Source organism: Staurois parvus, unplaced genomic scaffold, assembly GCF_062004578.1.
Source record: "Staurois parvus isolate SC_StPar_1 unplaced genomic scaffold, SC_StPar_1.0 ptg003557l, whole genome shotgun sequence".
Lineage (NCBI taxonomy): Eukaryota > Metazoa > Chordata > Amphibia > Anura > Ranidae > Staurois > Staurois parvus.
In genome coordinates, this window is record NW_028321353.1 from 52,819 (window position 1) to 75,885 (window position 23,067).

The following is a 23,067-nucleotide window of genomic DNA, read 5'->3' on the forward strand; positions in this document are numbered from 1 at the left end:
GGAGGTAATTTATTATTAGGTACATTATGTAAGAAGTACTTTTCCTCCTGTGACGTATTTAATGAATTTGTCAAGTCCCTCACCAAAAATACAACCTCTTCAAAGGGCACGTGTGTGATTCAACATTAGCTTCAGCTGTCCAGGCCCTTAGTCATAAGACCTGCACCTAAGGACAGAAATGAAAGCCATTTTGGACATCTATGTCATGACTTGTTCGAAGGAATCAAAAATTCAAGAGTAAGGCAAAGGGCAGTGTTTGTAAGTGCTCTGCCAAGGTTCAAATCCAGAAGACCAGATCCTGTTTGATCATTGCCCTAGTGCAATTAGCTGGCAAACAGAATTTGCAGCAATAACGAGTTGCAGATTAGGCCTTCGAGGTTGAAGAATGCGAAAGAAAGCATCCCAATATCTTAAAAAAGGGAGCTAGGTGAGATTTGTGGTAACGGTGCGACCTGTTGTGTGATGTAGCACCTTGTTATGCATCTGAGACTAAGTTCTGAATGGTGGAATTTTACCTCCAAGTTTCATACTTTTAACACTGAACAAGGGAACGAATTTCACTCAACACTTGGTTTCCTTATAACTTTATCACAGAGCAAATACTATTTTGAAAGCCTGTAAATAGTGAGGCTACAGTATTGTCCACGTCCCTGGTGCCTTCATAGGGTCCAGCCTTCTCCCAACACAGTGTGCAAACTCCCGGAGGGCTCTTCAGCATCTGGGTACAATAGATATGGACCATAACCCTGGAACTGTATCGCACCCTGTGGCCTACTACACACGTTGCACCAAGTGCTGAGGTGGGTGAATATGTAGGATCCAGAACCAAATCAACATTACAAGGCTGTCCCCACAGCATAGGGCCCGGGTTCAGCTCTCAAGGTTTTACAGAGGCCGCAACAATCTGGATGCACTCCTATTGGTGTATTAGCAAACAGTGAAGAGTTGAAGAAACTGAAATAAAACTTTAAACTAGTTAAGCTAGGAGTGATTTCTTCATATAGAAAAGGTTCATGACCTACGGACACGACCAAGAAACTGAAGAGTCATGGAGAGGGTAGGGTTATATGGGAGGCTTCCAGGGGTGTGTGTCCAGCAAAGCTTTGCTAATTTCCAGTCACCTGAAGGATAGTTAAGTGTAATCAACTCAGGTCCGAGGCCTAGCAACTTGATAAAGAGATCTAAGGAGAAGTGTGCTAGTCTGGAGAGAACATCTCCACATATATAGTCCATGTGTCCAACCCTCTAGTAGCCAGTCTCCCTCTTCACCTGGTGCCTTCAATCTTCCCAAACATTGAATATTAACCTGAGATTACAAGCCTTCCCCTCACAACGCAGGGACTATGAATATTCAGCCTGTGCCCTGTACTGTACGAATAAAAGAGCCAACAAAAAGGTTTTGCTTCTCTTGGAGAACAGACGTCCATACTCATAAAACACTAGCAAAAAACTGAAGCATGATGGGAGATGTTATGCTGGAAAACACTTTTTTTGGCTGTCAGTGTCCAATATTTCTGTAGATAGCAGCATGACCCAGTCATATCAGAATGACTTCTGCCCAGTATCCCTTAATAAATGATTAGGAACATTCTATTATCTGTACTACAAGCACCTCATGAAACAATTGGGCCCTGACCCCTATACTGAACACTTTACATGGACCTGTTCTCACAGCTCACACTACGCTGCTGTGTAGAAGAAATATACACGCACCGGCCACTCTATTAGGTCCACCTTGCTCGTCCCTGGTTGGACCTCCTTTTGCCTTCGTTCTTCGTGGCATAGATCCGTGTTGGAAACATTCCTCAGAGATTTTGCACCATATTGATAAATCTGCAGCAACTGTGAGATGCTGTCGACTGCACATCCATGATGGGAATCTCCCGTTCCATCACATCCCAAAGGTGGTCTGTTGGATGGAGATCTGGTGACTATGGAGGCCATTGGAGTCCAGTGATCTCATTGTAATATTCCAGAAACCAGTGTGAGATGATTTGAGCTTTGTGACATGGTGCTTTATCCTGCTGGAAGGAGCCATCAGAAGATGGGGACACTGGAGTCATGAAGGCATGGACATGGTCATCAACAATACTCAGGGAGGCCACAGCATTTAACCAATGCTCAATTGGTACCAAGGGGCTCAAAGTGTGCAAAGAAAATCTCCCCCATACTAGAACACCACCGCCACCAGCCTGAACCGTTGATACAAGGCAGGATAGATCCCCCACACCATGACACCACCGCCACCAGCCTGAACCGTTGATACAAGGCAGGATGGATCCCCCATGAATCATCTCTAACCAGTCTGCCCATTCTCCTCTGACACCAACAAGGCATTTTCCTCCACACAACTTCTGCTCACTGGATATTTTCTCTTTTTCGGACCACTCTCTGTAAACCCTATTGATGGTTATGCGTGAAAATCCCAGATCAGCAGTTTTTTAAATACTCAGACCAGCCTGTCTGGCACCAACAACCATGCCACATTCAAAGTCACTTCATTCCCCTTTCTTCCCCATTCTCATACTCAGTTTGAACTTCAGCAAGTCGTCTTCACCACGTCTAGATGCTTAAATGCATTGAGTTGCTTCCATGTGATTGGTCGATTATCAATTTGTGCTGCCAAGCAGTTGAACAGGTGGTCCTACTAAAGTGGCCGGTGTGTGTAAGTGAGCCTTGCTATTCCAGCAAACATTTCCAATACATAGAAGCGGTTGTAGGCTCTCCGTTGCTCCCTCTTTCCCATCATATCTCTGCAGGCTGCTTCTCTCCCTCTGGAGTAATTCGAGGACAGATAGGAGTACAAAAAGATTATTTTGTCTTTTAGTGTACATTTGGGGATGTGCAAAAGCAGTGCCAAGTAAGGGGGTGTTCATACCAAACCAAAGTGCCACGGCTACACGCAAGGTGAAGAGCATTACTGGCCACACTGCTGTCCAGAGGACCTTATGTTTACCATTGGCAAGTAGCAATGTCCACTTTGTAGAATTACTGAAGGTGTGATATATAGAACATATATATCATATCTAGTGTTTGCAGTGACTGCTCCGCACTGTGGCATTGAACATGTTACATTTGGGAACAGTCCCAAAGAAGGCTGCAAGTTGTACCTTTGAGCACAGAAAGGAAGTTCCTGCTGCAGTTCCTCTATCCCATAGTATAGATGGTGATGGAAACCATGGGGACATGAAAGTAAGAAAAAGGCCAGATATAGAATAGAAAGAAGTTAGGGAAAGTGCTTTAGCCATTTTCCCCTCAGAACACAACAGAAGCCTCCGTGTACAGTAGGGTCTCCACTAGGACGGCACAATCTGCTTTTACAAACTACCATGTTGGGTTATGTCCCTCTGTACTCTACAGACATTCAGAAGAGGTTTTACGGACTCAAAATGGCCAGTAGTGTATATAGAGAAGGTAATCAGAGCAGAAAGAATCCCACGTATTCATCTTCCCTCCGGGCATGCCACATCCAGTGAGGGATAGATTTCTAGGAGGCCAGAGGAGCTCTCCTAGGAGCTAGGTCTCCCCCTTATTTGGGGGAAGGGAAGATCTCCTTCTGGGGATACCCCATGACTGATTACACATTGGGTTTATATTCTACCTCCCCCAATTTATTATATTTCTTGGGATTACCTGATCTGGGTTAGCCCTGATATTACTATAGATTCATACTGGGATCCCAAGAGTACCTTCCATAAGGGTTGCTAACCAGAATAAAGGCCTAATATAGCCTTCTGTACTTTACGGTGATTTTGGTTGGTCCACCATGATCAACACTGACACATAAAATACGTTCTACAACTTGTTTTCATGGAAAGATTATACAAAAAATATTTTGGTGGGAAGACCACTATGTCTAGATAAAGCCTTTTATCGGCTCAAGACATCTTACCATCTATTACCGTTCCTCTTTTCCCAATTAGTGGGATTCAACCAAGATGGACGGTCCCAATGAGATTTATACTCAGCCATTTGCAGGAACGTTTGGGTTGGGAATACCATTTGGTATTGCTGGGTGCTGTAGTGACCACAGGCTGGGAAACACAGCCAATCCAAGTTGAGAAATGTCACCAGCACACCACGGATTCTGTAAAATGGGGCCAAGGCTTTATGTTGTGGGCACATGATAAACACAGGGCAACATTTTGGAACCACGCCTTGCTTGGTTCCGAAATGTTGCCGTGTACCGTATTTTTCGCTCCATAAGATGCACCTGACCATGAGATGCACCTAGATTTTAGAGAAGGAAAACAAGAAAAAAAAATTTCTGAAGCAATGGACTGCAGACACGGTACAGAAGACGACACCATAGACCGCGGACGCGGTACAGAATACGACACCAGAGACCGCGGACGCGGTACAGAATACGACACCAGAGACTGCGGACGCGGTACAGGAAACGACACCAGAGACCGCGGTACAGGAGACGACACCAGAGACCACGGATGCGGTACAGGAGACGACACCAGAGACCGCGGACGCGGTACAGGAGACGACACCAGAGACCGCGGACGCGGTACAGGAGACGACACCATAGACCGCGGACGCGGTACAGATGACCACTGACAACATACCTTTGGGGAGGAGGGGCACCCGAATTTGACAGGTACCTGCTCCCACTTCTGCGGAGTTGTCCTCCACCCCCCAAGTAGCCTTGTGGGACACATGACAAGTCCCACGAGACCATTCACAAAGCGCAGTGCTTCTCGAGCATGCGCAGTGGGCACCCGGCTGGGATGCTGCAAGCTGTATCAGCCAGGTGCCCACACTGAAGATGCCGACGCTAGGGAGAGAAGACGGCCGATGGAAGCAGGACGCCACTGGACCGAGGAACAGGTAGGACTGAGGAGCAAATTCTTCTGCACAGTAGACCCGAGTGGCCAACCTCGTATTCTAACATGGCAGCGGTGGGAATACAGTCCTGGCTGCTCCATAAGACACACAGACACTTTCCCATTTTTTGGGGAAAAAAAGTGCATCTTATGGAGTGAAAAAATACGGTATTTATCATGTGACCACAAAATAAAGCTTTGGACCCATCTTACGGAATCCTTGGTGTGCTGGGGACATCTCTCCACTAGTGACTGCATCCACTTTTTGGAGGAATAGTTTTCTGGTAAATTATTTCACAGAAAGCCACCAGTTATTACAAAGACATTCTTCTGCGATGAGATTCTTCTGGAGTGAATTCACAGCCAGATGTTCAAAGGATCAGAGAACTAGAAGACATCACATTGCAAGGACAAGAAAAGATTAACAATTATTCTACATTTCATCATCAAAGCGGCCTCCAGATACTTTGATCAAGAAATCCATTTCCATCACATTTCTGCCCAATGATCACAGACCGCGTCTGGAGACACCTCCACAGAGAGGTGATGGGAAGAAGGTCCATTCTCCTGCGGTTTGTAATCTAATAACAGCCGCGCCTGTTTGGGGTGTGAGCGTCACCCTGACACAAGGAGATGAGTTGTTTGAAGTGAGATGACTTTACTGAATTCATTATCACATTATGAGATTAGAGGACTTACCAGCTGACAACAGGAACCGTGCATTAGTGATCTGCAGAATCAGCAAAATATAATGGACTCCCGTAAAGAGCTTCCTATCAATATTCTAGGTGGAGGCCCATTTCTGTCTGGACACCAGCAGTTGGTATCACCATTCCTCCGTAGTAATACAATGGACTCCTCCCGTACAGAGCTCCTATCAATATTCTAGGTGGAGGCCCCTTTCTGTTTGGACACTCTGTACAGGAGGAACCCATTGTATTACTATGGAGGAATGGTGATGGCAGCTGCTGGTGTCCAATGGGCTCCTCCCATACAGAGCTCCCTATCAATATTCTAGGTGGAGGTCCGTTTCTGTCTGGACACCAGCAGCTGCCATCATCATTCCTCCATCGTAATACAATGGGCTCCTCCCATACAGAGCTCCCTATCAATATTCTAGGTGGAGGCCCGTTTCTGTCTGGACACCAGCAGCTGGTATCATCATTCCTCCATCGTAATACAATGGGCTCCTCCCATGCAGAGCTCCCTATCAATATTCTAGGTGGAGGCCCCTTTCTGTCTGGACACCAGCAGCTGGTATCATCATTCCTCCATCGTAATACAATGGGCTCCTCCCATGCAGAGCTCCCTATCAATATTCTAGGTGGAGGCCCATTTCTGTCTGGACACTCTGTACAGGAGGAGCACATTGTATTACTACAGAGGAATGGTGATGGCAGCTGCTGGTGTCCAATGGGCTCCTCCCGTACAGAGCTCCCCATCAGTATTCTAGGTGGAGGTCCGTTTCTGTCTGGGCACCAGCAGCTGCCATCACCATTCCTCCATAGTAACCTTCGAACCCTCTGAAGAATCCTTGGCCTTACGTTACACGGCAGTAAGCCAGTCTTATTTCATGGATAGCAGGCCTGTGGGCCCCAATGAAGTCTACCAGAGAGACCGTAAATCTGCGGGGCCTCAAGTTATCTATAAAGATTACAAATTGTATTGAGGATAACATACATGTTGGATGACTAGCAGATTCCTCGGAGGTAGTCCATCGATCGGCCTTGATTTTGATCTTGCTGGCTGACTGTGGCAGTTCCCTTTGTAGTGCAGGAGCCTCTAGTAATGGCCTTCATTCAATCATTATGGATCCAGCATTGAGATAATGCCGCCACATCCATCCAACATTTTATGTCTACAGCCAACATTAGGGTCCATCAGGCTGTTACGGTAATCTCTCTTATGAACCAAAACTGTAAAAACATAGAAGCGTCTCCATTCATTTCTCCGTTGTGAATTTTATGTGAAAATCGTTCCGTTGTGCACAAGTGACAGACGAATATGAAGCCAAGATAAATGAAAGAAGATATCCCTTCTAGTAGATACTGAAAGCGAACCCTATCCAGAGGATCTATTCTAAAACCAATCTGTGGTGAGAGTGAAAAAGAAAAAACAAACACGTATTCATGTATAAATGATGAAAAAACAGTTCTCATCTCTAGGCTAACCTTAGGCTTGCGTTTCTTTCTGCCTTTTTTTTCCTCAATCCCCACATATCTTCTAACATTCTGCTAAAACTTTGTATCAGTACTGCTTGGACCCTGAAGAAGGGGACACTCCCCGAACGCTTGTCCTCAAAATTGTATGTTAGTGCAAATAAAAAAAGGATCACGGACAGTACTCAATTGTTTCTGTCACAAATGCACTAATACGGCTACAATCACCTCAAGAAAAAACTGTAAAACTATTTAAGTCTTCATAAAAGTCTCATCTAAAATGTGCAAACAAGTGAAAAGGTCTCTTCCTGAGATCCGATATCATCATAAACCAATCTGTGTTGGCGATACAGATATGTAAAGGTTTAGCACAACACATTATATCTCAGTTCATTCCGCCATGTCTGGGGGTCTCCCCCTCCCATTATGCCAGGCCAGGGGGGTCCCATTTGCCTCCATTATGCCAGGCCTGAGGTCTCCACTCCCCCCCATTATGCCAGGCTGGGGGCCTCCCTTTCACCTCTATTATGCCAGGCCTGGGGTCTCCCTCTGCCTCCATTCCGCCATGTCTGGGGGTCTCCCCCTCCCATTATGCCAGGCCAGGGGGGTCCCATTTGCCTCCATTATGCCAGGCCTGGGGTCTCTCTTTGCCTCCATTATGCCAGGCCTGGGGTCTCCCTCTGCCTCCATTATGCCAGGCCTGGGGTCTCCCTCTGCCTCCATTATGCCAGGCCTGGGGTCTCCCTCTGCCTCCATTATGCCAGGCCTGGGGTCTCCCTCTGCCTCCATTATGCCAGGCCTGGGGTCTCTCTTTGCCTCCATTATGCCAGGCCTGGGGTCTCCCTCTGCCTCCATTATGCTAGGCCTGGGGTCTCCCTCTGCCTCCATTATGCCAGGCCTGGGGTCTCCCTCTGCCTCCATTATGCCAGGCCTGGGGTCTCCCTCTGCCTCCATTATGCCAGGCCTGGGGTCTCCCTCTGCCTCCATTATGCCAGGCCTGGGGTCTCCCTCTGCCTCCATTATGCCAGGCCTGGGGTCTCCCTCTGCCTCCATTATGCCAGGCCTGGGGTCTCCCTCTGCCTCCATTATGCCAGGCCTGGGGTCTCCCTCTGCCTCCATTATGCCAGGCCTGGGGTCTCCCTTTGCCTCCATTATGCCAGGCCTGGGGTCTCCCTTTCCCCCTCATTATGCCAGGCCTGGGGTCTCCCTCCCATTAGCTCAGGCCTGGTGTCTCCATTAATCCCTCCATCATACCAGGCCTGGTGTGTACACTCATTTCTCAGCTATCCTGGGCCTGGCACCACCAACTATCCCTTTACTATCCTGACCACGGCGATTCCACTCTCCCCATCCTGTGTCACTCATCCTTCCATTTTCCTGGGCCTCATGCCTCCATTCATCCTATTACCCTAGGTCTGGTACCTCCACCCATTCCTTTATATTCCCTGGCCTGGCATCTCTACGGATAGCCCTGATATTGGACAAGATGGCCCCCACCCTTGCTGTCCTATTGCTCTGAGCTTGGTGTTATCGCCCCATTATAGAAACGTTAACACTTTATTGAATGTTATCAAGTTATGTTTGATCCCCCATTACTATGGGCCCCTTTGTCCCAGCTGGGAACTCTACCTGTAACCCTCTGAAGATCAGCTCTGCCTGGGTAGCCATCTGTAACCCACGCACCCTCCATGAATAAATTCATCAGAAATGGTTTGCCGATTTCCAGACCTGAAATCCATGTTGTGGTGGATCTCACAGTCCTATGACTGGATGTATTGAGAGGTTGCAGCGTGGTGGCACCTCGATGACACGGCTCACCTTCCCGCACTTCTCTGCGGAGTCCTTCCCTAACTCATAGAAGGAAATAGAACATATACAATAATAAGATATCTCTTTATTTATATTTAGGGTTCTTATATCTATTAAAGAGATAATAAAATCTTAATAATCAAAACCCCATCTATAAAATCATATAAAACGGATTCTTCTGTAAAGTTTAAATCAGGTTTTTGGTTTGTTTTTTGAAATTCTGGTATTTGTCTTTACATCTAAAATCAGCAGCTCGCTTGTAATATTCGCTGTTCCCACGCCTCCACGGCGCTGTGTCTAGTCCCATCGTGTGGGCTGCAGCGGGTACAAAGAGTGTGCATTAGATACTCTTCAGGCAGCTGCAGAATATCACACATGGCAAACCTGCATCTGCAGAGCCTCCCTCTCATTGAGGCTACTGGTGGTCAGATACTTCTCTGCCAAATGTCGGTGGTGGAGTCAGGTGAAGGGTCTTCTCTGCCGAATATCGGTGGTGGAGTCAGATGAAGGGTCTCTGCAGGATGTCGGTCGTGGAGTCAAATGAAGGGTCTTCTCTTCTGAATGTCAGTGGAGGAGTCAGGTGAAGAGTGTCCTCTGCAGGATGCCGATGGTGGAGTCAGGTGAAGGGTCTTCTCTGCAGGATGCCGATGGTGGAGTCAGGTGAAGGGTCTCCTCTGCAGGATGTCGGTGGTGGAGTCAGGTGAAGGGTCTCCTCTGCAGGATGTCGGTGGTGGAGTCAAATGAAGGGTCTTCTCTGCAGGATGCCGATGGTGGAGTCAGGTGAAGGGTCTCCTCTGCAGGATGTCGGTGGTGGAGTCAAATGAAGGGTCTTCTCTGCAGGATGCCGATGGTGGAGTCAGGTGAAGAGTATCCTCTGCAGGATGTCGGTGGTGGAGTCAGGTGAAGGGTATCCTCTGCAGGATGTCGGTGGTGGAGTCAGGTGAAGGGTATCCTCTGCAGGATGTCGGTGGTGGAGTCAAATGAAGGGTCTTCTCTGCAGGATGCCGATGGTGGAGTCAGGTGAAGAGTATCCTCTGCAGGATGTCGGTGGTGGAGTCAAATGAAGGGTCTTCTCTGCAGGATGCCGATGGTGGAGTCAGGTGAAGAGTATCCTCTGCAGGATGTCGGTGGTGGAGTCAGGTGAAGGGTATCCTCTGCAGGATGTCGGTGGTGGAGTCAGGTGAAGGGTATCCTCTGCAGGATGTCGGTGGTGGAGTCAGGTGAAGGGTCTTCTCTTCAGGACGCTGGTGGAGAAGTTAGATGAAGGGTCTTCTCCTCTACAGGATGTCAGTAGAGTCAGATGAAGGGTCTTCTCTACAGAATGTCGGTGGCAGAGTCAGTTGAAGAGTTTGCTCCTCTGCAGAATGTCGGTGGCAGAGTTGAACTGACGCACTTCTCTTTTGAAGTCACGCAGCCTGCGCAGTTCCTTCTGGTAAGATGCCGACGCCGGCTTCCTCACATAGCTAACTTCACTCAGCAGCTTGTCACACAGGTAATGTAGCCACAGAACGTTGGAGTGAGGTCTGTACAAAGACCAGCTGTTCCTGGAAAGGCCAAACACACGGCATTGGTTAGAGAGAAATGCTGCTGTCCATGGAAGAACTTTAATGACTTTAGAAAAATGGGTTTGAAGCATAAAAAAAGGAACTGTCCCTGGAAACCCTGCAGCTGCAGTATATAGCCCAAGCAACCTACAGCTGCTGTCTGCACCCTTAAAAAGGTACAAACATCGACCTTCAGCCACTGGGAGCAGTCAGCAGTTACACATGTGATCCTAAGACTACATAATACAGGCCCCCCAGTGTGAGGCAAACCCCCAAACCCTCCCTGGCTGCCCTACTCTTCACTATCCAGGCCAACTGACAAATTCTCTACAGACCTCAGCACCCCATAATCTCTCTCTGCAGTTCACAGCAATGACCCATCCACTCAGAAAAGGATGGATAATCCCTCTCTACAGGCCGCAGTAACACTACAGCCACTACCTACCTTTCCTTTGGCAGTGACCCAAATGCCAACTCTACAGCAACAATTCCCAGGACCTGGTAAAGTAATGAAGTCACTCTCCACAGGCTCCAGGCAACTCTACCGCCACGCTCTATGACCTTTGGCAATGCCTTGACCGTTCCCACCAATCTTTCATCTGCATGCTATGGCCCCCTGACCACCTCTACAGCTATAAAGATCTAGTCACATAGACAAGGAAAGGGGGTCATGAAGCTCAGGAATCACCCCTAACCCTAAGGAGAGGTTGGTAATGTCCCTTTGCAGACGTGGAATAACTCTTTGAATAAAGCTTACTGGTTCTCCTCTCGCATCCTCCGATATACATCAAACTGTAGATCCCCCTTCCCCAGGAACAGGTCCTCATCCGCAGACAAATCACAGAACACAGTTAGTCCATCTGAAAAAGATATTAAAATTAATTTCTACAAGACAAACTGGGATGTAGGAGGAGAAAAGAGAAATTAGGAGCGAGACTCGGGGGAAAGTGGGGTACCAGGTCTCCTGGGACATTCTGTGGGAGGGAAGTCTTCTGGGACAATCTGGGGGAAAGAGGTGGTGAGAGACTCCCCGGGGAAGGGGGTGCCAAGTCTCCCGGGATACTCTGGGGGATGAAAGTCTTCTGGGGACACTTTAGTGGAAGGGGGAGTGCCAGGTACCCTCAGGATCCTGCAGAGGAAGGGGTGGTGCCAGATCTCCCCCAGGACCTTGCGGAGGAAGGGGGGAGCCAGATCTCCCCCAGGACCCTGCGGAGGAAGGGGGGGTGCCAGGTCTCCCCCGGGATACTCTGGGGGGAGGAACATTTTCTTGGGACACTAGTGGAAGGGAGGGTGCCAGGTCTCCCGGGATACTCTGGGGGAGGAAAGTCTTCTGTGGACACTCTAGTGGAAGGGGGAGTGCCAGGTCCCCTCAGGATCCTACGGAGGAAGGGGGGTGCCAGATCTCCCCCGGTACCCTGCGGAGGAAGGGGGGGTGCCAGGTCTCCCCCGGGATACTCTGGGGGAGGAAAATTTTCTGGGGACACTAGTGGAAGGGGGGGTGCCAGGTCCCCCAGGACCCTGCAGAGGAAGGGAGGTCCCAAGACCCTGCAGAGGAAGGGAGGTGCCAGGACCCTGCAGAGGAAGGGGAGGATGCCAGGTCTCCCGGGATACTCTGGGGGAGGAAAGTCTTCTGGGGACACTCTAGTGGAAGGGGGAGTGCGAGGTGCCCTCAGGAACCTGCAGAGGAGGTGGGGGGGGGGGTGCCACATCTCCTGGGATACTCTGGGGGAGAAAAGTCTTCTGTGGACACTCTAGTGGAAGGGGGAGTGCCAGGTCCCCCCAGGATCCTGCAGAGAAAGGGGGGGTGCCAGGTCTCCCCCAAAAACCTGCGGAGGAAGGGGGGGTGCCAGGTCTCCCCCGGAATACTCTGGGGGAGGAACATTTTCGAGGTGCCAGGACCCTGCAGAGGAAGGGGGGGGGGATGCCAGGTCTCCCCCGGGACCCTGCAGAGGAGGGAAGTCTTCAGGGACACTCCGGGGGAGAAGAATGCAATGTATTCCAGTGAAATCAAAGGGTGGGGGTACAAGGTCTCGCAATACATTCATAGGAAGCAGGCCTTCAAGGGAACAGTGGGGGAGGGGCTAGGTCTGACAGATCACCTTGGGGGACAGGTAAAACAAGGTTTCACCGAGCATTTATTTTAGGTGGAGGGCTAGTCTCACCTTTATCAAGCCGAGAGAGTGTGTAGTCGATGATTTTCACCTGCACTCCAGCACTGGGGATGTGGAAGATCTTGCCCTGTAGAGAGGCTGAGAGCGTCCGGGCCGAACACGTCTCGATTAGGAGATTCCCCCAGTGTAAATCCCTGTGGAGGAAACGTGGATATATTACCAATGTCTGCAAGGAACAAGTCCCTTCCCATGCTGGTGGCACGCTTACCGGTGTTCAAATCGCAGTTCTTCTTCAGCCACTGCCAACGCCGCGGTCACCTGGTGAAGAATGCTGCGGGAGGCCGACACAGAGGGGAGCTGGGGGAGGGGAATATTAATATTTTCTATCAGTTTTGGTGTTAGAATTCTCAGGCCCCCCATGAGAAGTAAAGTTCACTCACCTTTAAACACATTCGCTCCAGGTCATCCCCACCAAACTCGAACTCCAAAATCATGAAAAGTTGCTCTTCACCAAACAAATCTGACAGAACAAAATCACATGGGCCAATCAGAGACTGCGACTGGTGTAATGAAAGGATTCCTCCAGAGGATGGAGCGAGGTCTCCATCTCATAATGGAATATTAAAGTGTAAATAGCAGACCTCTCCAGTCCCATATCTTCCGAGGTCCCTATGGAACGTTGATACCTGTAAGCTGTATGACTGAAGTCTACTATAATCAGTTCCCGCTTACCTCTGACAGGCTTGTATGGGGCCTTCCCATGTGTTCACTGAAAAGAGCTCTGAACATCCCCCCTTTGTCCACTAAGGAGGGTGATATAAGGGGGCAAACAGAGGTGTAAAGCCGGACTGCTCTAAAGCATGGACAAATCTGCTCTCCTCTCACCTGGACGCTCATTCTCCGTGCCTTTCTCCTCAGCAAATTCATCCCAGGCTGCAAGGAGCTCCGCAGGATAAGATCCCTTGACACAATAAGCCCTGCAAGAAGAATAGGACAGAAGCTGGGAGACAAGCATGTGTTGTGTCACAAACAAAAAAAAGAATGGATAAGGAGCAGCATGTGAAAGGTAGTCAGGAATGGCAGAAGAGAAGCCGGGCATGGAAGGCAACCGGGCCGGCAGAAGAGCTGGGGCATAAAAGGCAACCGGACCGGCAGAAGAAGAGCTGGGTCATGGAAGGCAACCGGACCGGCAGAAGAAGAGCAGGGGCATGGAAGGCAACCGGACCGGCAGAAGAAGAGCTGGGGCATGGAAGGCAACCGGACCGGCAGAAGAAGAGCTGGGGAATGGAAGGCAACCGGACCGGCAGAAGAAGAGCTGGGGAATGGAAGGCAACCGGACCGGCAGAAGAAGAGCTGGGGCATGGAAGGCAACCGGACCGGCAGAAGAGCTGGGGCATGGAAGGCAACCAGGAATGGCAGAAGAGGAGAGGGGCATGGAAGGCAACCAGGAATGGCAGAAGAGGAGAGGGGCATGGAAGGTAACCAGGAATGGCAGAAGAGGAGAGGGACATGGAAGGTAACCAGGAATGGCAGAAGAGGAGAGGGACATGGAAGGTAACCAGGAATGGCAGAAGAGGAGAGGGACATGGAAGGTAACCAGGAACGGCAGAAGAGGAGAGGGACATGGAAGGTAACCAGGAACGGCAGAAGAGGAGAGGGACATGGAAGGTAAACGGGATCAGTAGAAGAGGAGAGGGACATGGAAGGTAAACGGGATCAGTAGAAGAGGAGCGGGACATGGAAGGTAACCAGGAATGGTAGAAGAGGAGAGGGACATGGAAGGTAACCAGGAATGGTAGAAGAGGAGAGGGACTTGAAAGGTAACCAGGAATGGTAGAAGAGGAGAGGAACATGGAAGGTAACCAGGAATGGTAGAAGAGGAGAGAGACATGGAAGGTAGCCAGGAAAGGCGGAAGAGGAGAGGGACATGGAAGGTAGCCAGGAATGGTAGAAGAGGAGAGGGACATGGAAGGTAGCCAGGAAAGGCGGAAGAGGAGAGGGACATGGAAGGTAACCAGGAATGGTAAAGAGGAGAGGGACATGGAAGGTAACCAGGAATGGTAGAAGAGAGAGGGACATGGAAGGTAACCAGGAATGGTAAAGAGGAGAGGGACATGGAAGGTAACCAGGAATGGTAGAAGAGGAGAGGGACATGGAAGGTAACCAGGAATGGTAGAAGAGGAGAGGGACATGGAAGGTAACCAGGAATGGTAGAAGAGGAGAGGGACATGGAAGGTAACCAGGAATGGTAGAAGAGGAGAGGGACATGGAAGGTAACCAGGAATGGTAGAAGAGGAGAGGGACATGGAAGGTAACCAGGAATGGTAGAAGAGGAGAGGAACATGGAAGGTAACCAGGAATGGTAGAAGAGGAGAGGGACATGGAAGGTAACCAGGAATGGTAGAAGAGGAGAGGGACTTGGAAGGTAACCAGGAATGGTAGAAGAGGAGAGGGACATGGAAGGTAAATGGGATCAGCAGAAGAATGGTGTAAAGAAGATGATTAGGAACGGCTGAAGAGGAACATGGCAGGTCACTGGATTAGTAGTAATAGAATGGTATATGTTGGGTAATTGGGAACAAAAAGAAGAAGTTAATCTAGAAAAGCAGGAGTATCGGAATCCAGTAATGGCCGATTATTAGGACTGGAGCCATATATCAGAAGCAGTATGTAGAACAGAGACACGACAGACAATCGTTATTACTCACGAGTGAAGCTTTATAAATCCGCTGGTCCGGTTGTTCTCCTCTCCACTCAATAAGCTTAGTTCTCTGCAGAGTTAAACACAAAGCCGAGCTCAGGATCCACCATAGTTACCGGCCATAGTTACCAGCCATCAAATATAATCGGACAAGTGCTCTTCCTCCCGATTGATCCAAAGTGATCTTGGAAATTATACTATCATGGTTCTATCACGAGAGCCAGGGATGTGTGTGGGGGAATAGCCAGAGAAAGCCATTCTAATAACACCCCCCCCCCCCCACTCCCAGAATGCTTCAGTTTTGTATCAAAAGCAGTACCAAGAGTATGGTCATAAACACAGAAGGGGTGGGACCTGTGTAATATCCTACATGTCCCTCAATGGACTCTACGGAATGGATTTTACAGTGACTATGAAAGTCCAGGGTTGTCAGTCTCGGTACGGATAGTAACATTTGTATTAATGCTCCGATACCTCTGCGGTGTCATACAAAATAAACAGGCTCAAATCGTACTGCAAAGAACGATGCGATTCCTGCCAATCACATGTGGTTTCCCTGCGGGCACGGTGCGATTTGAGCCATTCAATTTGTATGGGCTCAAATCATACCGCAAAATGTGTTGGTATCTGCGAGTACTTGAGCACAAGTATCGGTACTCGATGGAAAAAAAAACGGTATCAGTGCATGCCTACAAAATTCCAGTTCTCTTTCTCGTCCATTGAGGGAAACCTCAAGTCCTTCGACTTAGGGATGTTGAAAAACAGTCAAACTGAAGGGCGGGCAACAGAAAACAAACCAACAAGCCAAAGAGAAAAAAAACCCCAAAACCCACAGAGACCTGGGGACCAAATGCAACTCCAGAGACCTCTTTCAGACCCTACACCCAAAGCTGGAATCATAGGAGGCTTCCACGCTCACCTGGTAAAATTACAGAACACCAAGTGGCAGCTTCTCCTATCAGGAAAACAGATGTCGGATGCTGAAACGCTAGAATTAAAGCCGGCCATACATGGGTCAAATTCCGAAAGAATTTCCTTTCAATATTCTTTCCTAAGAATTTTCGTTCAAATTTCGCACCATTAGTGGACCACAGCAACGGCCAATTTTCGAATGACCATCAAATTCGAGTGGTCGGGCATGCTGGAAATTTTTTGAAAAACAAAATGAATTTCTAATCAATGATGCGAGAATCATGTGAGAAATGTCATTGAAAAAGAAATGAGCTGTGACCTGGAAAGAAAAGAAAATTCTTGGCCACAAAAATGCTTTTCTGTAGCAACAGGAGGTGAAATTAAAGGCGTGGATTAGAAATCAATGGTGGCGCCATCAGCTTATAAAACGCATGAAATTTCTGATTTTCTAAAGAAAATTAGTTTGGAATTCGACCCGTGTATGGCCTGCATCAGCCATGCTATTACAGCCAGCGACCGAAGCAGAATGGTAAATCAGTCCTTGAGACAAAGGAACCTGATGATCTTGTAGAGCCCATGGAGTGTCCTCCAAGATTCATACCAGGTCAGCAGACCACATCCACCTGGGACAGTCTGGAGCAATGAGGATCATTGAAATGACTTCCATCTCAATTCTGAAAAGTAGCTTCAAAAAGAGAAGTCATAGGTCAGAGTGATCCAACCCCATGGAGCCTCCAAAGCATTCACCGCTTTCACTAGAAGATCCCTGTACCTGGAACCAAACCTGTCCAGTCCTTTTGAACATACAGAACAGGAGATCTAGCCTCCCCCATCTGTGACACAGGTACTTTAAGTAGAATCATTCCTCCAACTTCCAAGTGCTGTCAGCTGTTGAAGTCCGCTAATTATCTACACCTGTAGGTGTCATACATTGCTCGCATCCACATCTGACGTCCTCCATCTGCCACAGGTCCAGGAACACCTCTGGTTGTAGGGATCATTTCCCTGGGTCCAGGTGCTGATGACGGAGATAACTGGCTTGCCAATTGTCCTTGCCTGGGATTATAATAGCTCCTCTCTCGTGGCTGATATACACCACTGCAGTACCACTGTCCAACCGAATCCTGATCAGATGACCCTCCAGGTGGAATGTCCAGCAATGCAGGGACAACCAATCACTAGAAGCTTTGGAATGTTAATCAGTGGGATGAGATTCTTTTCGTGTCCAATTCCTCTACACTGACAAGGTGTCCAGGAAAGACTTTCTCAACTCCAGTGCTGGATTTCAGGGCCACCAAGCCAGGCACAACATGGTTTTCGGTGTGTGGTCAATTGGATTGTCCACAGACTGAACAAACTTGTCTCACGGTGACAGAATTTTAAATTGTAGGGATCTGCAGAGGAACTGGGCAAATGGCCTCAAAAGAAGCTACCATCAGTTCTAGACATTTCATGTAGAAGAGCTGGGAGACTCCTGGCAGGATGGGTTAGAGGGAGGGATGGGAAAAACTAGATTTCACATGAAACTGGACTTTAGGATTCCAAGTCTGGGAGCGGACAATCGGAAATATTTCCTGGAGAATAAAATGTCCAGCTTGAGAACGTAGAAAAAAGGGGAGCACAGGGGCTAGTACCTTGGTGAACATTTGTGATGCAGGGGCTAGGAGAAATGAGTGTTGGGGACCCAATGCAAAATGCAGGAACTGTGACTTACGGCTATAATGGGGACAGATGCAAGCATGCATCCTTGATGTCTAGAAAGTCTCCTCAATGAAGGGTGGCTACGGCAGACCTGGTGAATTACAAGCAAAACATTTGGTCCTGAATGAAGACTTTTAGGGACTTGAGATACAAGATAGGGCAGCTGACCCGGTTTGGGGTACTGAACAGGTTGGATTAGAACCCCTAGAATCTTTCAGCCGCAGGAGCATCGAGGAGAGGATTGAGAGCGAAATTCTAGCTTGTAGCCCCTGGAAACTACCTCCGGCACCCAGGCATCGGAGATGCTGGCCGTCCAGATATCTGCAAAGACTTACAGACACCCCACTTTGGAAGATAAGGGCAGCCTTTCATCTTCCAGGCAGAAGAGGGTTTAGTCAGTCGGGGGGCTTGCAGTGCAACGGAGTGCTTGGCCTGGGATTGGCGTCTGAGGCTTGGGAGTAAGGAAAAGGAACTCCGATGGGGGTGAACATTCTCAGACTGAGGAGAATACACACTTTTGATGAGGTAAGTAGACACTTATGGATGAGATGGGCAGACTCATATGGATGAGATGGGCAGACTCATATGGATGAGATGGGTAGACGCTTATGGATGAGATGGGTAGACGCTTATGGATGAGATGGGTAGACGCTTATGGATGAGATGGGTAGACGCTTATGGATGAGGAAGGTAGAAGCTTTGGATGAGGTAAGTAGACTGATATGGATGAGATGGGTAGATGTTTATGGAAGAGGGAGGTAGAAGCTTTGGATGAGGTAGGTACATACTTTGGATGAGGTAGGTACACACTTTATGAGGTAAGTAGACTCTTATGGATGAGATGGGTAGACGCTTATGGATGAGATGGGTAGACGCTTATGGATGAGGTAAGTAGACTGATATGGATGAGATGGGTAGATGTTTATGGAAGAGGGAGGTAGAAGCTTTGGATGAGGTAGGTACATACTTTGGATGAGGTAGGTACACACTTTATGAGGTAAGTAGACTCTTATGGATGAGATGGGTAGACGCTTATGGAAGAGGTAGGTACACACTTTGGATGAGGTAGGTACATACTTTGGATGAGTGTCCAAAGCAGCTCCAAGGAGATGCCGGCCCTTTTTGCACACTTGTTGCGCAGCCCAAACACACTTTGATAATCAGGAAGGTTTTTATTAAGCAGATTTTCTTTTCCAAAAAGTATCTTCAGAACGAGAAGAAGCATCACATGGAATTCAAGAGAAAATCCAAGAGAAGCAGCCAACACTCTACCCCGAGCCCTCCGCATCTTTCCAGCAGGAGACTCGTCCGGGATATGGAGGGGGAATATCCAGGACATTTACTACACAGGAAATCGAGGCTGCAGGCTCAAACGCCATAGGATGGAGCTCGGGGCTCCTGGCCTTCAATATAGTCAACTCAAAGCAGAGATGTCTTCTAGTCCATCTTACTGATCATTAGATCTGGCGGCTGCATTAGTTTTCTTTAATTTAGTCTTCTCTCCCTGTTTTCACCTGGTGATCTGGCCAGTAACACCTCCTGTATTAGAGTGCCCCCACTCTGGATGGAGGAGCACAGGGGGCACCCTTGAACAGCAGCATTGCCAGTCCAGGGAAGGGTGGGGGGCTAGATGGATTGGCAGATTTACATTCACTAACACACTGAAGCCAACCTCCAGCTCACACTGTATGGTCAGGTACTGTATGCTGTAATGGAATAGAAGTGAGCTGGCTTCAGTTTGTTGGGATAAAGGTTTGACATCAAAAGCTGATCATTGTAAGCACCCATCAGTGGGAAATGGTTTGTCTCAACCTTCTGATACATTTGCAGGAGAGCTTGTTCTGTTGACATACTGGCTGGATCACAGGTGAACATAAAGGAAAGAAAACGAATGCAGCCGTCACATCTAGGAATTGGTGATCTGCAATGTTTGATTTCAGGTTTATTGCCACTTCAAGTTTGACAGATCAGCCTCACGGCCATGACGGGTTCCATGACGGGGCTGCCAAAGAACACAGAAATATCCCCCCTTTGTGGACATTGCTGGATCCCCCAGCAGTGGGCGCTCACCTGAGCCGAGCAATCCAAGTGTGATAGGTCAATGGAAAAATACTTCAAAGTTCAAAATCTTTATTGTTCACAAGAAGCAAGGAGAAAAGACAACCAGTGTGTTTTGGGGCCACACAATCCCCATTCATCAAGGCGGTGAAATGGCAGAATGTCAGACTGAGCTGAAAGCAGAAGATGATCTACATTCCGTGGCAAAGTGCGCCCCCCGATGTCCACATTACATACTGCAGCTGGAGATCTCAGGACCCAGAAGTGGTCAGGACTGTTGATTCACTCCCACATGTCCATGGATCTCCTCCTTCACCATCCTCAGACCAGGAGAAGGACGGGGCGGAGAAGGACGGGGCGGGCAGAGGATGTTCTACATTCCATGGCAAAGCACGCCCCCTGATGTCCCCATTACATACTGCAGCTGGAGATCTCAGGACCCAGAAGTGGTCAGGACTGTTGATTCACTCCCACATGTCCATGGATCTTCACCATCCTCAGACCAGGAGAAGGACGGGGCGGAGAAGGACGGGGCGGGCAGAGGATGTTCTACAGTCCATGGCAAAGCGCGCCCCCCGATGTCCCCATTACATACTGCAGCTGGAGATCTCAGGACCCAGAAGTGGTCAGGACTGTTGATTCACTCCCACATGTCCATGGATCTTCACCATCCTCAGACCAGGAGAAGGACGGGGCGGGCAGAGGATGTTCTACAGTCCATGGCAAAGCGCGCCCCCCGATGTCCCCATTACATACTGCACCTGGAGATCTCAGGACCCAGAAGTGGTCAGGACTGTTGATTCACTCCCACATGTCCATGGATCTCCTCCTTCACCATCCTCAGACCAGGAGAAGGACGGGGTGGGCAGAGGATGTTCTACAGTCCATGGTAAAGCACGCCCCCTGATGTCCCCATTACATACTGCAGCTGGAGATCTCAGGACCCAGAAGTGGTCAGGACTGTTGATTCACTCCCACATGTCCATGGATCTTCACCATCCTCAGACCAGGAGAAGGACAGGGCGGGCAGAGGATGTTCTACATTCCATGGTAAAGCGCGCCCCCCAATGTCCCCATTACATATTGCAGCTGGACATCTTCTCAGGACCCAGAAGTGGTCAGGACTGTTGATTCATTCCCACATATCTGAGGATGGTGAAGGAGAAGATCCATGGACATGTGGGAATGAATCAACAGTCCTGACCACTTCTGGGTCCTGAGAAGATCTGCAGCTGCAGTATGTAATGGGGACATCAGGGGGCGCGTTTTACCACGGAATGTAGAACATCCTCTGCCCGCCCCATCCTTGTCTGAGGATGGTGAAGGAGAAGATCCATGGACAAGGATGGGGCGGGCAGAGGATGTTCTACATTACGTGGTAAAACGCGCCCCCTGATGTCCCGATTATATACTGCAGCTGGAGATCTTCTCAGGACCCAGAAGTGGTCAGGACTGTTGATTCACTCCCACATGTCCATGGATCTTCTCCTTCACCATCCTCAGACCAGGAAAAGGACGGGGCGGAGAAGGCCGGGGCGGAGAAGGCCGGGGCGGACAGGACAATATGTAGATGCAAATCTCCTCAAGCGAACTTGCTTTACCCTCTGATTGCCACGATATTCTACATACGTCTCTGGGCACCTACAGCAGGTACACCTTTGGTCTATGAAGTAAGCCAGGGGTGGGCAACTGTGGCCCTACAGCTGTTGGTGAACTACAAATCCCATCATGCCTCTGCCTTTGGGAGTCATGCTTGTAACTGTCAGTTTTGCAATGCCTCATGGGACTTGTAGTTCACCAACAGCTGAAGGGCAACAGTTGCCCACCCCAGAAGTAAGCCATTGGCAGTCAAAGGTTGGGTTCAGCATTCCACAATTTCTGTCTACTTTTAGTATTCATCTTCTGTATGGATATTGTGCCGACATACAACGTCACGTTCCAGGATGCACGGGATCGAACATTCATAGGACGGGAAACGTGGGGACATACCACACACATGTAGGTGACCCCGCGCCACTCACGTAGGTGACCCCGCAGAGGAAGCAGACCCCGAGCCACTCACGTAGGTGACCCCGCAGAGGAAGCAGACCCCGAGCCACTCACGTAGGTGACCCCGCAGAGGAAGCAGACCCCGAGCCACTCACGTAGGTGACTCCGCAGAGGGGGCGGACCCCGAGCCACTCACGTAGGTGACCCCGCAGAGGAAGCAGACCCCGAGCCACTCACGTAGGTGACCCCGCAGAGGGGGCGGACCCTGAGCCACTCACGTAGGTGACCCCCAGCCACTCGTGTAGGTGACCCCTCAGAGGGGGCGGACCCTGAGCCATTCATAGGACAGAGGTCATGTAGGCGACCCCCCCCCTCCCTCAGAGGTCATGTAGGCGACCCCCCTCAGAGGTCATGTAGGCGACCCCCCCCCCCCTCAGAGGTCATGTAGGCGACCCCCCTCCCTCAGAGGTCATGTAGGCGACCCCCCTCAGAGGTCATGTAGGCGACCCCCCTCCCTCAGAGGTCATGTAGGCGACCCCCCTCCCTCAGAGGTCATGTAGGCGACCCCCCTCAGAGGTCATGTAGGCGACCCCCCTCCCTCAGAGGTCATGTAGGCGACCCCCCTCAGAGGTCATGTAGGCGACCCCCCTCAGAGGTCATGTAGGCGACCCCCCCCCCTCAGAGGTCATGTAGGCGACCCCCCCCCCCTCAGAGGTCATGTAGGCGACCCCCCCCCCTCAGAGGTCATGTAGGCGACCCCCCCCCTCAGAGGTCATGTAGGCGACCCCCCCCCTCAGAGGTCATGTAGGCGACCCCTCAGAGGGGGCGGCTCCCAAGCTTTTCACTTACTTTGAGATGATGATTTCTGGAAGGATTTCTGCAAAGCTTTTCTGAGGTTCTCCATTAACCTTCTGGGAGCCCTCGATGGGTATGATCTGCAGGAAGAAACCAAGAGAGTCACACCCCCCCCGAGGAAAGGCTGACCCCCCCCCCCCCAGATGAGCAGTTCTGGTCCTATAATAGCTCATTATAAACGATTCCCATCTTTCTGGCTCACCGATGTGCTGGGAATCATTCTTTCTTTTCATTCCAAAACCAGCCAAAACCCAACTCATTCCTGACAGCTCCACACTGCGGGAGAAAGGATCTCGATTTCCCCTACAAAGTAAAATAAATCCTGATTCCCCCCCCCATAGTAGTACAATGTTACTAGGGTCACATGACTAGGGTCACATTACTAGGGTCACATGA

The 23,067-nt window shown here is 49.6% G+C and overlaps 1 protein-coding gene across 1 annotated transcript; it reads right to left on the reverse strand.

Moving 5' to 3' along the window:
- Positions 1-8,865: 8,865 nt before the first annotated feature.
- LOC149427704 (serine/threonine-protein kinase haspin-like) lies at positions 8,866-22,844 on the reverse strand. Its single transcript, XM_089667758.1, has 8 exons — positions 22,666-22,844; positions 15,164-15,226; positions 13,341-13,432; positions 12,896-12,975; positions 12,724-12,812; positions 12,507-12,649; positions 11,102-11,204; positions 8,866-10,344 (listed from the first exon to the last, which is right to left on the reverse strand). Exons 1-8 carry the CDS (start codon positions 22,842-22,844, stop codon positions 10,137-10,139), a joined length of 957 nt encoding a protein of 318 aa, XP_089523884.1. The 3' UTR covers positions 8,866-10,136.
- Between the last annotated feature and the right edge of the window lie 223 nt (positions 22,845-23,067).